We start from the raw sequence: 14,978 nt of genomic DNA, 5'->3' as shown, positions 1-14,978 counted from the left end.
TTTGTGACCTCATGGACTGTAGTCTGCCAGGCTCCTCTGTCCATGGGATTTCCCAGGCAAGAATACTGGAATGGGTTTGACATTTCCTACTCCAGGGGGTCTTCCCAACCTAGGAAATGAACTCAGGTCTCCTGCATTACAGGCACATTCTTTACCACTGAGCCTCCAGGGAAGCCCTATATATATGTATATATATATATTGGAGAAGGAAATGACAATCCAAAAATGGCCAAACTTTTTGAAGTCCTGTGGCGAAAGTTGTACGAGCAAATTACATATAATTTGCCCCATGATCTTAGAACATCCTCCTGGACTGTCTGGAGAGCCTCAGAAGTTGAGCATCATTGCTTTGAGTCCTCTTGCATGTCCAGTCAGTATTACCCACAGGGCTGCTGGCAGGGGCAGAGCCGAGCGTCCCAGGCAGCACTGGGCCCGCTAGAAGGGGCCGGCCGCAGGCCCGTCTGGCCCTCGATCCCCTGCAGCTCTGTCAGGCCCTCACTTTTCATCCCCACCGACTGCCCCCAAGGCCCCTCAACCCTCTCCTGCCCCTGCCACACCCACATCCCCCAACTCTGGAGCAGTCAAGTCTGGGACAGGACAGAGCATCTCAAACGCATCCAAACGAAGGCAGAAGGACTCATAGGGCTTCATGCTCCAATCCCCCTGCTGGGGTAAAAACAGATAGGATTCTTTAAGTGGCAACTCCTGACACTAAGAAACACTTCGTGGCTGCTGGCATCTCAGAGCAGAGGAGAGAGAAGAGGCCGTGTGGTCCAGTGCTGATCCTGACTTCAGACAGGACACAGCTCTGCCGCCTCTCCCATCCTCCGCCATCTACTCTCTTGGCAGAGGTGACATGAACACCCCATCCAGCTCATGGTGGAAACCCAACATGTGGTGAGCCATGAACCGGACCTCACCTGAGTTATCACGTAGAACCCAAAACTGTGGATGTTGTAGAAGTACCCTACCCCAAACAGGGCAGTGAAGGCGCCGCTGGCCAGCATCCCGAAGGTTAGGTAACACCGGATGGGGAGGCGCTCTCCTATTATGCCACTGAGGACGAGAAAAAAGAAACACAAACAAGAGAAAATGCACACACCCACAACGTAAACAACCCGGCCATTGCTTTCCGGATGCTTTCAGGCTGTTCTCTGAGCTTTTAGAACTTGAAAGCACTCCAATTTCCAGGAAGTTTCAATCACAATTATTTCTCAATGGAGCATTTATTTACCAGAAATCAGAGACATCCTTTAAGACTTTCTATTTAGAGTAGAAGGAACTGTCAAATCATAAAATTCAAACACTCTGACAGAAAGGATGACTGCCAATGAAAAAAAGCAAAAAACTTGTCCTGCTGGCTTAATCCTGTTTTATATAAAAACAATAGCCAGGGAATATATAGTGTCTTAAAGTTCCGACTGTTGGATTGTAGACAGGTGGCAGGAAAAGGGACCACCTGTGACCTTGAGCTGTGCGTGAGCAGCGAAAGGGGCTCTGCTGATGACCCTCTTGCCTCAACCACCGTGATCTGGTTTAAAGACCGACAGAGCCTTTTCTTTAAGGCAAAGCCTGAAACACGGGGGCAGAGCCTCCATGCTCCATCCTCCTTCTAAACAACAGGATGACTCAATAAAGAGCTAATCTTTCGAGAGAACTGCTTCCTAGAGTTGCCTAGGTGCTCAGACAAGTAAATTTGGTTAAGCACCTGGCAGGTGGTGGGTGAGCAATAAAATAGCTCTGGTGCTTCTGGGGAGGGTGAAAATTTCATACCAGGGCATATATATTTAACAGGTTTTTACCACCATCACACCACGCTGCCCAATGCCATAGGAAACACTCTTTATTACTTCCCTATAGGAAATGTCACCATGGAACAGCCTGATGGTGTCACTTATTAAGTGAATAAAAAAGCTGGAGAACAATCATTAACGATTATGAGCCTCTTGCACTCAACCTTATGGGTCTCATTTTCCTCCATGCAATCATTCTATGAGTCAGATAAATATGAAACGTAATGAAGAATGACACCTGCCTCCCCTGGGAACAAACTCCAAAATTCTGGTCTTTCATCTCAAGAACCAATACCCTAGAGAGCTCTTCCTTCTGAATTTACAAAAAAAAAAAAGATCTACCCAGTATCATGTAAGTGACCTTTTAAACACAAAAACAGAGAAAGTGATTTAAAATTATAAACAGCATTCAGGTCAAATTTCAAGCTGAGTAGAAACCTGATCACGTACAAACTCAAGAGCACCCTAGAGCTAAAGGAATTATCTACTTCATCTTGCTCACTTCAGAGAAGAGGAGCCATGTCCCTGGTGGGGCGCTGGCTGAGGTGTCCAAGGTCACAGAGCAAGTGTAGAGTCAGATGGGCCTCCAGAGAGTTACTGCCATTGCTGGGCTTTCAAATGTCCTCCAGTCTTGCTAGATAATACTAAGCCTCAATCTGGTCTCCGTTTAAAAGTATTTAAAGAAAAGACCTAACAGAAGGGGCAGCATTCCACATTTTATCAGGCTCCTACAGGTAATGAAAGCCACACCATTCATGCTTGAAGCTGCCAGCATTGAGCTGGGTCAATGCGGGTGCCACTGTGTCTGATGTATCTATTAAACCAGCACCGTCCACATCACTAGCCATGTGCCATGGGGTCACTGAAAGGCCACACAAGGAAGCAGGTAAACCCTCGAGTCACAAGTCTACTGTGAATTTCACAGTGCTACAGTATTTCATAATAAAGTAATATTATTTCATAATAGCCTTTGTTGGCGAAGTGCATGAAGAACCATCTTTGCCAATAAATAAGCCATGAAAAAACCACTTTATTCAAACCAGGCTTCTAAGCCTCAGCACCCCTGGCGCCTTGGGTGGGTAATTCTTTGTGGTGAGGGGCTGTCCTGGGTCCTGTCCCACCCTTAGCGGCACTCGGGTCTCTGCCCACTCGATGCCAGCAGCGCTCCCCTTCTCCAGCTGAGAAAACCAGGAATGGCTCCAGTCACTCCCAGCTGAGAACCACATTTAAACACTGCTTTCCAGTAACAGAAAAACACACTCAACCTTTGGGTCTTTTTATATTATTCATTATTGGTGTCCAGGAAAACTGTAGTCTGTAGATCATAAACATTCGACCCCAGGGTAGGATATGGCTGGTTGGCTGGTTACGGTCGAGGCCCTCGGGAGCCTGAGGCTTACCCCGTCCTTCTCTGAGGCTGGGCTCGAGTTCTGTCCTGCGTCTGCTACTATTTGAGCTGCGCTCAGACAAGCCCTGCTGCTCTACAGATGTGCAAGTTCAACACGGGGTTTCAGCAGAAACTGCCTGTCTGGGCACCAGACACCCAGCCACCCACAGGGTCCTGAGCTGGGGAGGTGGGGCCCAGGGCTGGATAATAACACAGTCCGGGTGGGTCTCAGCAAAGAAGGTAAACATTTATAGGGAAAGCAGAGATCCTCAAAGCTCTAAAATCTCTCTCTCTGAACAAAAGTCTCTTTGGACTAAAGGCCTTGGTCCCTATAAGCCTTTTCTTTTTTTTTGTTAAACCTGGTTGGACTGACACAATAGCCATTTTTTGGCCAATCACATATCCTATACCCGCTAACATTTAACCACCTTCTTAGGCCACTTCAGAACTGGATCAAGAACGGGGTAATGATGATCATATGCAACAGATGCTGGGAACACAGATGGGCCCTCTTCTGAGCATCCTATATATACTAACTTATTTAACTCTCATCACACCTCTTTGAGTTAAGAACTACTGGTTTCCCAGTTTAGTAAAGGGGAAACCGAGGCCCGAGGAGGTGCAGTGACTTGTCCAAAGCCACCTGAGTGAGTAGTCAAAGAAAGCCAGGATCAAATTCCAGCAACGTGTCCCTGGAGTCCACACCCCCAACGGCCAGGTAGGATGGCCTCTGGCAGGCAGGGGAGGCACTGGTCTGGCTAACCTGGGCATCCAGTGAACACGCCAGGCACACCCCGTGTGAACTGCTCGGATGCCAGGCAGGTTAGTAAACAGACGACAGCCCTTGAAACCAGAGGAGAGGGCGCTCTGCTGGGCTCGCTGAGTGGGGAGCTGCCAGCACCCTGCTCCAGAGTGACCAGGTCCCTGCAGGGTTCACCATGCGTCTAACCCCGGGCCAGGATAAGTCATCTGAGGACAGCCTGCCTGGTCAGCAGGACACCTGGGGCGTGCGCTGGCTCCCACCTCACCTCATCTCTGAGAAGAGACGAGAGGACCACTACCTGTGGACCGGGCCGCATCTTCAGCATGCCTGAGCCTCCCTCTGCACCCAGCGGACCAGCTCGGTCTTGCAGTCCCAGTTAGACCTACCTCAGGTACATGCCGATGGCGTACGCGCACAGGAAGGAGTAGTCCAGGGCTCCGAGCAGCTGTTGATAGTTGTCCTGATCTACATGGGTCGAGAAGCAATGGGAGAGCCAGAGTGCTGCTTAGCCTTCACTAAGTGTCAGCGTACGTCCAGGAAAGGGGCAGTGAAATCCTGACTTCTGCTCACTAGGGCTGGGTGGTGTCCTCAGATGGTAGCACAGAAAATGCAGCAATGGGAAATAAAGTCGCCACGTTGCAAATTATCGCTGCATAAATATCCTCCCATCAGGTCAAATCCCAATCACTGGGGTGAGCCTGCAGTTTATTCGTTCTGTTTCACGGTTACCCTGGCTTTGCTTCAGCACCATCACCCCCCAGTCCTGCCCCAGCCAGCCCCGCAGCACAGCTTTCTTGTTTCCGCCCACAGCTTATGCCCTTTCGGTCCTGACTTCCAGCTTGGACAAATGCAACCTGCAAATGACCTTCAGTAGTGCATGCATGCTAAGCTGCTTCAGTTGTGTCTGACTCTTGGCAACCCTATGGACCGCCAGGCTTCTCTGTCCATGGGATTCTCCAGGCAAGAAAGAATACTGATGTGGGTAGCCAAGCCCTCCTCCAGGGGATCTTCCCAACCCAGTGATCGATTCCATATCTCATTATGTCTCCTGCTTTGCAGGAAGGTTCTTTACCACTAGCGCCACCTGTGAAGCCCAAACTTCAGTAGATCTAATTACTAACCCAGCGTTCCCCAACCTTCTGGGTACCTGGGACTGGTTTCATGCAAGATAATTTCCCCACGGACCAGGATGGGGGAATGGTTTCAGGATGATTCAAGCGCATTACATTTATTGTGCCCTTTGTCTCTATTATTATTATTATATCAGCTCCTCTGATCACCAGGCAGTAGATCCTGGGGGCTGGGAACCCCTGCGCTAAGGGACAACCCTTCACAAGGGCACTGGAGACACAGCAGCAGCTGAAGGCGGGAGGCTGGTTTGCTGGGAGGAGGGACCAGTTTGCAACCGGAGGCGTGGCTGCATCTATCCAAGGGCATTGTTACCGCTGCTAAGATCAGCTGGGCCAGGGGAGCCAGGCCAGCCAGCCAGCTCTGGGGTCTCCACCTGTGGAGGAAGGCTTTGGGGTGAGCACAGGGGCGGGGGTGGGGGCTGGGAACAGACAGAGAACTCACCAAACGGGGCCCAGCCGCAGTCGGTCCCATTGTCTGGGAGCTGGTGAGCAGGGGCATCTCTAGCTTTTTGGCTCTGGCTGCTGAATCTGACTTTCCCATCATTTGAAGCCGTGCAGTAGCTGTGCAATTCACCCTGGGACACCCGTGGGGTGGACAGAAGCCAGAGAGAGAGAGAGAACTCAGTGGGGTTCAGGGGTGCAGTGTGGGGGCAGCCATCCTAGGGTGACTGTGTTCTCAGGGGATAAGGCACTCCTGGGGCAGTGTCTCTGCAGGACCCACTGCATGTCTGCTGATGAGGACCTTTCCTGAGCTCCACAGCGCCGGGCCCCTCCTGAGCACAGATACGGCCAGCACAGCCCATACGGCCACCCAGAGACCACTGCTCAGAGCAGCCGGGCTGCACCCAGGACCACGTGCCCAAAACAGATGCATGGATCCATCTTGCTGTATTTATATCATTGAAACAAGTTTCAGGTCCACACGAGGCTGAATCTCAAAATAAGCCTTCCACAGAGGAGCACACGTGGGAGGACTCTGCTCACGAGCTCAAGAGGAGGGAAAAGAATCCAGGTGACACTGAGAGGATCGTGGTCACCTAGCGACGGTGGGGTAACGACAGGGGCCAGGCACAGGGCGCTCTCGAGAGCTGGACAGGGGCCAGACCTCAAATATTTGCCAGGCCAGACACTGAGGTCTGTGGACTTTACTTTGTGCTAATTGTATCTCAAAAACATGCCTAAAACCAGTTCAGGGTGCTCCTTAGGGAGGAACACGCACGTTTGAAAAGTGCCATATGGCAGCCCGGGCCATCATGGTATGGGGACCTGAAACAGGTGACTTGTTCCTTGAAACACAAGAAGTGGCAGACAGGACTGCATGCATCTGCCCAGGCAGCCTGGGGGTCACACAGTGTCCCTCCCCAGATGGCCCCCGGCTCCCACTTCTTTCCTGCTGTGGGCTTTCTGGGGTTTTTGCTACACATGGCTCAGATGAACCAATCAGTCTGGTATGAGTGAGGGTAGAAGGGAGGTGTCCCTCAGGGGGAGCAGAAGCCTGAAGGGGCCAGGCCTGGGCGGATGTCAGGAAGGGGGGGCGTCTACCCCGGGGTCAAGACGCACAGCAGCAGGACTGCAGTGGAGTGGACCCCAGTCTGCAAGGTGGGGACAGCCAGGAGGCCTGTCCACCACCTGTGCTTTGTGGACACCCTGTCTCTTCAGAAGGGAGTCACCAAAGAGGCTGATGTCCTTTAAGAGGCCGCCTGGCCAGGGCCGTGGTTAGCTAGAGTGGACATCTCTTGATTTTACACAGACTCACACCCCTGAGACCTGGCCTGGCACACAGGACCCAGCGACTCTGGTCACATGGCTTTGTCGTCATCACTGGGCTGTCTTGCTATAACATAAACATGGCCCTAAAACTAGCCAAGGTTCTGGTTTCCAAACTGAAGGTAACACTCAGCAAAGAGCTTTCCTTAGCTGAGCTCATCTGCCTGGTCGTGGGGTGGGGCGCCACCACCTTGGTGTCCTCGGGCCCCCTCGGGCCACTTGAGAAGCTGAGGGCATGACTGTGAACTCAGGACAGGGCCCGGGGAGCCTGCAGCCCTGTCCTTCTCCATGAAGCTGGATTTCAGCACCTCCCCACCCACCTGATGCAAGCATCTCCTGTCTTTGCCCTCAGGAGCTGGGTGTGTTTGCCCACCTTCCCCTGATGCTTCTCTCGGAAGCCATCAGGGCCAGGCCCAGAGGTGCCACTGATGTTGTCTATTCACCCTTCACTGAAGGAGCCCCCGGCAGGATGCGAGGACCCTGTAGGCTGTGTGTTGGGGGTGGGGCACGGAAACCTGTGAGCAAGGCTGATGTGGGGTTCCTAACACCTGCCTCTCACGGAAGTCTGCGAAGAGGACCATTGTAGATGCAGCTCCCACGGCAGGTCCACACCCTCTTTCACCATCCACAGGGGATGGAAAGGATTAGAAAGCACCCATTTTTGTTTCATCAACAAGCAGGAGAGGGTTCCTGTTTTGGTTTGGTGTTGCTGGTCAGGGGCACAGCCTCTGAGCCAGGATCTGGGTGCCGCTGTTCTGGCTTCCAGCCTCGGCCAAGTCACGGGAGGTAAGCTCCCACCGTCCGTTACGGAGCCAGCACAGTGCAGCCCACCCCAGAGCTGCTGTAAAGGTGAGCACGTGGAGGTGTATGTGGAGAGCTCCTCCTGGGGTGCTCAGTCCTCAGAAGCACTCAGAAACTGGCTAAGCTGTGAGTTTGGGGTCCAGCCACACTGAGGCACCCTGACGCCTCCAGCTGCCCCTCCTCTTATTCAGCCCCCTTCTCCCCCGGCTCTTTCACATGAGAAATGCAATCTCCACCCCACCCCATGGAAAGGCTGCAGCAAAAGCAATAAAAGATTGAAGATTACTTGAGTATAATGAGTTCTGAGGATATTCCTGAAACTTGGTGTTTGCAGGAAGATAAGGATTAATAAAACTAAGATTATCTTAGTTTGTAAAAACAAAACAAACTCACCAGGTGAACTGATTCTTATCATATTATAAAATCATTTTGGGGGGGTAGCTAGCCTTCTGTTTTCATAAAGGCAGTCTCCTTTGCAAATTTTTTACACACGAAATTAATCAAAACACAGCAGGCAGTTATTAAAAGTCAATCAATCAGGAGACAATGTGGCAGCTGAGAAATAAAAGTTGTGAGATGCCAAGGGAGGAGGAGCAGAATGGAAGCTTCTTGGTACTCAGGGCTCATGACGGTTTAATAAATGTCTGTGTGATACACAATGGAATGGGAACAGCGAAATAAACCACAAAACAAAATGAACTGCCACAATGATTGGCAGGTGGGGGGTGGGGAGCAAGAGAAGACAGGTTATCAGCATGACGGAAGGAGGCAGAGAACAGCCATGACATCACGCAGCACTGTGTGCGGGGGAGGGGCGGGGACAAGGTGGGTGCGCACGCACTTGCCCATCAGCCACTTAGGCATAATTGTCTTTTATATAAATGTACATTAATGAAGACCCTATGCTCTAAACTCTGAACCTGAACAACTATACGCTGAGAAACTCTATTTGCTCATTCGTTCCAAAAATATGGGTTTGCTCTTGGGTTCTCTGGCCAAGGCCTCATCGAAGCTGCTCATTCTAATGGAGGAGATAACCCAGGGGGAATCAGGAAGGGGTCCAGAAGATGCTGACAGGTGACAATGGGGTGGGGGAGCAGGAATCAAGCGGGGGACTCAGGCCTCATCAGGAGGATGGGGTTGTGTCTGCTTCATTCCACCTTTGGGTCACATGTGGAGTTTAGTGTGTGCGTGTACATAGATGCACGCATGTGCACATACAAGTATGACATCCTCCATACCAAGTGCATATGTTTAGAAAACTTTCTAGTGCTTGTTAGGTTGTGTGGGGCCATTTATTCTAACTAGTCCTTCACGCTCCTTTTATAAAGCTCTGGGTTAAGAGAACTCTTGGAAGCAACATGCAAAAGCAGTTCTAGAAGAAAAGTGAAAGTTCTGGTGCCTGCTGTGCTCTGAGTAGTGGTGTCCCACCAAATTCATATGTTGAAACCTAACCCCTGAGGTGATAGTGTTAGGACAGGAGGACTGTAGGAGGTGATTAGGTCATGAGGGTAGAGCCCTCATAAGTGGGGTTATAGATAGTGAAGTCCTTTAGTCATGTCCGACTCTTGGCGACCCCATGGACTGTAGCCTACCAGGCTCCTCTGTCCATAGGATTTTCCAGGCAATAGTACTGAAGTGGATTGCCATTTCCTTCTCCAGGGCATCTTCCCAACCCAGGGATCGAACCCTGGTCTCCCACATTGTAGACAGACGCTTTACTGTTGGAGCCACCAGGAAAGTCCATAAATGGGGTTCAGTTCAGTTCAGTCGCTCAGTCATGTCTGACGCTTTGTGACCCCATGAACTGCAGCATGCCAGGCCTCCCTGTCCATCACCAGCTCCCGGGGTTCACTCAAACTCATATCCATCGAGTTGGTGATGCCATCCAGCCATCTCATCCTCTGTCATCCCCTTCTCCTCCTACCCCCAATCCCTCCCTGCATCAGGGTCTTTTCCAATGAGTCAACTCTTCACATGAGGTGGCCAAAGTATTGGAGTTTCAGCTTTAGCATCAGTCCTTCCAAAGAACACCCAGGACTGATTTCCTTTAGAATGGATTGATTTGATCTCCTTGCACTCCAAGGGACTCTCAAGAGTCTTCTCCAACACCACAGTTCAAAAGCATCAATTCTTTGGCACTCAGCTTTCTTCACAGTTCAACTCTCACATCCATACATAACCACTGGAAAAACCATAGCCTTGACTAGATGGACCTTTGTTGGCAAAGTAATGTCTCTGCTTTTGAATATGCTATCTAGATTGGTCATAACTTTCCTTCCAATGAGTAAGCATCTTTTAATTTCATGGCTGCAATCACCATCTGCAGTGATTTTGGAGCCCCAAAAAATAAAGTCAACCACTGTTTCCACTGTTTCCCCATCTATTTCCCATGAAGTGATGGGACTAAGATGCCACGATCTTAGTTTTCTGAATGTTGAGCTTTAAGCCAACTTTTTCACTCTCCTCTTTCACTTTCATCAAGAGGCTCTTTAGTTCTTCTTCACTTTCTGTCATAAGGGTGGTGTTATCTGCATCTCTGAGGTTATTGATATTTCTCCCGGCAATCTTGATTCCAGTTTGTGCTTCTTCCAGCCCAGTGTTTCTCATGATGTACTCTGCATAGAAGTTAAATAAGCAGGGTGACAATATACAGCCTTGACGTACTCCTTTTCCTATTTGGAACCAGTCTGTTTTTCCATGTCCAGTTCTAACTGTTGCTTCCTGACCTGCATATAGGTTTCCCAAGAGGCAGTTCAGGTGGTCTGGTATTCCCATCTCTTTCAGAATTTCCAGTTTATTGTGATCCACACAGTCAAAGGCTTTGGTATAGTCAGTAAAGCAGAAATAGGTGTTTTTTTGGAACTCTCATGCTTTTTCCATGATCCAGTGGATGTTGGCGATTTGATCTCTGGTTCCTCTGCCTTTTCAAAAACCAGCTTGAACATCTGGAAGTTCACGGTTCACGTATTGCTGAAGCCTGGCTTGCAGAATTTTGAGCATTACTTTACTAGAATGTGAGATGAGTGCAATTGTGCGGTAGTTTGAGCATTCTTTGGAATTGCCTTTCTTTGGGATTGGAATGAAAACTGACCTTTTCCAGTCCTGTGGCCACTGCTAAGTGCCCTTTTAAAGGGACCTGCGTGCTACTCTAGCATGGAAACATATACATTGCCCTATGTAAAGTAGACAACCAGTGGGAATTTGCTGTATGACTCATGGAGCTCAAACCAGTGCTCTGTGACAACCTGGAAAGGTGGGATATTGGAGGTGGAGGGAGGTTCAAGAGGGAGGGAACATATCTCTGATTCATGTTGATACAGGCAGAAACCAACAAAATATTGTAAAGTAGTTATCTTTCAATTATAAATAAATAAGATTAAAAAAAAAAAAAAGGACCCCAGAGAGCTCCTCAGCCTTCTAGCATATGAAGACACGAGGTGGCTGCCTGCAGGCTGGAAGAAACTGACGATGCTGCCACCATGACTGGGCAAGTCCAGGCTCCAGGACCATGAGCAAGAACGTCTGCTGTTTACAGCCATCCAGTCTGTGGGGTTTTGTTACAGCAGCAAGAGTGAACAAGATAGTGCTCAGAGCAGGGGGAAGAGACAAGCGGTGCCCCACTTACGGCAGCACCTGCTGGTGGTCAGCTCGTCTGTGTCACAGGCGCCGCATGAAGACACACACCTGCATATGCGGACACACGCCCACTTACACAGGCGTTCAGAAATACACCCGGAGGCCTTGGGGTCACTGTCTATTTTTTAATGGGATCATTCTACATGGACTTATGTACACTTTCACTCTTTTTACTCAAAAATACCTCCGAGGAATTTTTCTGCATCAACTGATTGTGCTCTAATTAACTTTTAAAGTAGTTGTACATATCAGAATATGAATTTACTGTAATTTATTCAACCTTTCACCTGCTGATTAAGTTCCCATAATAGCCAGGGTTTTTCCTCTCCCCTTTTCCCTTTTTTTTTAATTGCCAATAAGGCTACAATAAAGATGCAATAAGATGCTTATGCGGATATTCCTAAGTGCTTTTATCTTTATGGACAAAGTTCCCAGAAGCAGGAACTGAAGGACAAGCATTTTTAATGTCAACAGGTGTTACCCAGACACTTTCCAGAAGGTTGTAAAGCCTTCGCATCTGGCAAGGGCTGTCACTGTCTTATATGCTCTGCCCATTAGTGGGTATAAAGTGACACATTGTTACTTGAACTTGCACTTGCAGATATCAGCAAGCTTGCACACAGTCAGTGCAGCTCCTGAAATTCGGATCCCTTGCCCGAGAACTGCCTCTTCAGCGCCTCCGCCCATCGTTGCTCTGGGTTTCCCCACTTTACACCCCTAAAATGGACATGATCTTGTTCTTGGATTTGTACTTTTCATTCTTCACATTTAAATCTTTAATTCATCCATTTGTTTTATATGATAGAGGTTCAATATTATGAAGCTTCCAGATGAATCACTGCTTATTAGACGAGTTATCCTTTTCCCATCACCTGTCGCCATTCGACTGTGCTTCTACAGTATTTTTTATGCTATTCTACTGACCTCCTTGTTTCCTTTCATGCAATACCATAATCATTTGATTATAGGGGCTTAAAAATGTTATCTTTTTCACAATTTGGTAATTAATTCTTGGACATTCTTTTCATAGAGGAGTGGGCTGCTGTGCCTCCTCCAGGGGATCCTCTCGCCCCAGGGCGCTTGAACCCGAGTCTCTTACATCCCCTGCGCTGGCAGGCAGGTTCTTTACCACTAGTGCCACCTGGGAAGTCCATATAAAAGGTTATTTAATTCAATTAACAAAGACACTGCTGAGATTTTCATTGGAGTTGCATCCTATTTAAATACAAATACTTAGGAAGAGTGGAACTTTCCAGATAGCAAGTTTCCCTCCAAAGCCAAGGTGAGCACTTCCAGTCCCTCAGGCTTTGTTTTCTGTCCGCCTCTGGACTTCAGAGCTTTCTTCTCCTGGTCCCGTGTGTGCAGAGAGAGCTGAACATTCACACTCAGAGTGGTCTCTGCCCCCCGGAGAACCTGGATCCCAGCAGCTTTCCGAATCCCCTACTTTCAGGCTTTTGTTCTGGCCCAGCCCAGGGCAGGGGGCGGCAGGGAAGACTTCCTCACCGAGTGTCCCTCCAGCCTCTAGGTAGGAGGCGGGGCTAGATCTAGAGCAGCTGAAAAGAGAACGAGGTTGTAACCCCACCTCCTCCCAGACCTGTTTTCATCTTTATCACTTATTTTTCCTTTTTGCTATCTACTAAAATCAGAGAAAATGACAGATATCAGCAGTAAGTATAAACAAAGTAGCCTCATGCTGACATGACATGTCAGGTCACTATAAATGACATGAAAGAATGTGAATCGCTATATAAGTTACCGCCCCTGGTGATCAATTCTAGGGAAGCAAATATATTTTTATTTATTCATAATGTTTTAATAAATATGGGTGAGAGATAATTCAAACTGTCCCGTGGGTCAACAGGATCTTCTAGGTTTATACATAAGATGAGCTAAGTCAGGCATGTGAAAGCCTTGTAAGGCATTACAAAGGAAGGTATCACATGTAGTGGGCCATGTCATCCATCTCAGAAGGTCAAGAAGCTCCTGGGTTCTGATGAGGCTAATCCACAACCAGGCACATTGAAGGTGCTGAGTCAGACCATATGTGTGTTGAGGAAAATCTAGGGGTGATGCTGTGAATGTACTTAGGTACTTAAACCTATCCTAGAGGCCCTGAAACCCTGAATGTTCATTGGAAGGACTGAGGCTGAAAGTGAAGCTCTAATATTTTGGCCACCTGATGGGAAGAACTGACGCACTGGAAAAGACCCTGATGCTGGGAAAGATTGAGGGCAACAGAAGATGAAATGGTTGGATGGCATCACCCACTCAATGGACATGAGCTTGAGCAAGCTCTGGGAGATGGTGAAGGACAGGGAAGCCTGGTGTGCTACAGTCCATGGGGTCGCAAAAAGTCAGGCAAAACTGAGCAACTGGACAACAGAGACCCTGAGCCAGTGAGGTTAAGGGCAGGGACCCTGAAGTCATGGAATTCACGTGGCGTGGTCCCAGCCTTCATGGAGGAATTAGGCTCCAGAGTCTCAATTTCCTCAAAGGGACACTCTCAGGACAACTGTGATGATGATATTAAACAAGGGACTCATGCACCTGGTCAGGCTGGGGGCTCAGCCACAGTTACTGTGACTGATGAAAACTCAACTAAGCTGCTCACAGGACCGTCTCATCATTAAGCCCCAAGCCCCCATCAGGGAAGCCAGGAGAGTGGCCCTGGCTACAAGGGGATGCACATGACCATCAGAAGGAGACCCTCTGGTGTCCAGCTCACCTGTGGGCTGCTGCTGCTAAGTCACTTCAGTCGTGTCCAACTCTGTGTGACCCCATAGACGACAGCCCACCAGGCTCCCCGCTCCCTGGGATTCTCCAGGCAAGAACACTGGAGTGGGTTGCCATTTCCTCCTCCAATGCATGAAAGTGAAAAGTGAAAGGGAAGTCGCTGCTCAGTTGTGTCCGACTCTTCGTGACCCCATGGACTGCAGCCTACCAGGGTCCTCCGTCCATGGGATTTGCCAGGCAAGAGTACTGGAGTGGGCTGCCACCCCAGTCCAAACACAGGCCCTTCACTTGTCAGGCTGCTGCTGCAGGGTGACAGCCACCCTCCACCTAGCACATCGGGCGCTGGCCCCAGGATCCAAACCCAGCCTTTTAGGTTGGATCCTGAACCTCAGGAAAGCTCCAGACCTCTCTAGCTCCTTCAGTTCCACAGCACTCACTAAGGCCCCTTCAACCATCTCTCCCATTTTCATAACTTGCCTTTCTTGAGTCATATGTTTATTTCCCTAACCAGGAAGACAGGAAGGAGTTGTATTTAACTTTCCAGGGGCGGTTGGTCCTTGGTACTGGTTTTAAAGATGCTGGTAGAGTGGATAAAGGCCCACCATCTCTTGCCCTGTCCCTTTCTCTCTTTTGAAAACCACATTTTAAGGTCTGCAAATATTTCCATAGTTATTAAAACTTGGCATATCAAAAAAAGGGAGACTATTAAAAGTGACTTGAAGGGCTGGGGAAATTCCTGCTTACTAGAGCTCAAGGAGGAATGGCAGATTCCTTGGGGTGAATGGACTATGTTTCACATCCAGTGGGAATTGCTAGAGTGCAGGGAGCACAGAACTGTCCAGAGAAGCTCCAGCCTTGGCGCTGCCACTGGCCTGTAGGCCACGAAGGCAGCTGTCCAGCACTCGGGCCCCTGGGGGAGCAGAGGATCCAGGACCACAAAGGTCAGAGGAATTACAGTCCTGGAC

General features: G+C 49.3%; 1 protein-coding gene across 1 annotated transcript in view; it reads right to left on the bottom strand.

The window, feature by feature from the left end:
- The window catches only part of SLC37A1 (solute carrier family 37 member 1), an 82,464-nt gene that overhangs the window by 41,932 nt on the left and 25,554 nt on the right, over positions 1 to 14,978 (bottom strand). The window contains exons 4-6 of the mRNA XM_055569743.1: positions 5,516 to 5,648; positions 4,330 to 4,408; positions 921 to 1,056 (exon numbers count right to left, since the gene is read on the bottom strand). Of these exons, the coding sequence (XP_055425718.1) occupies positions 921 to 1,056; positions 4,330 to 4,408; positions 5,516 to 5,648 (348 nt within the window). The remainder of the gene's footprint in view (positions 1 to 920; positions 1,057 to 4,329; positions 4,409 to 5,515; positions 5,649 to 14,978) is intronic.

Source organism: Bubalus kerabau, chromosome 2 (genome assembly GCF_029407905.1).
Source record: "Bubalus kerabau isolate K-KA32 ecotype Philippines breed swamp buffalo chromosome 2, PCC_UOA_SB_1v2, whole genome shotgun sequence".
Lineage (NCBI taxonomy): Eukaryota > Metazoa > Chordata > Mammalia > Artiodactyla > Bovidae > Bubalus > Bubalus kerabau.
Note: the sequence above shows the minus strand (reverse complement) of the source record. Positions and strands in the feature narration are given on the sequence as shown.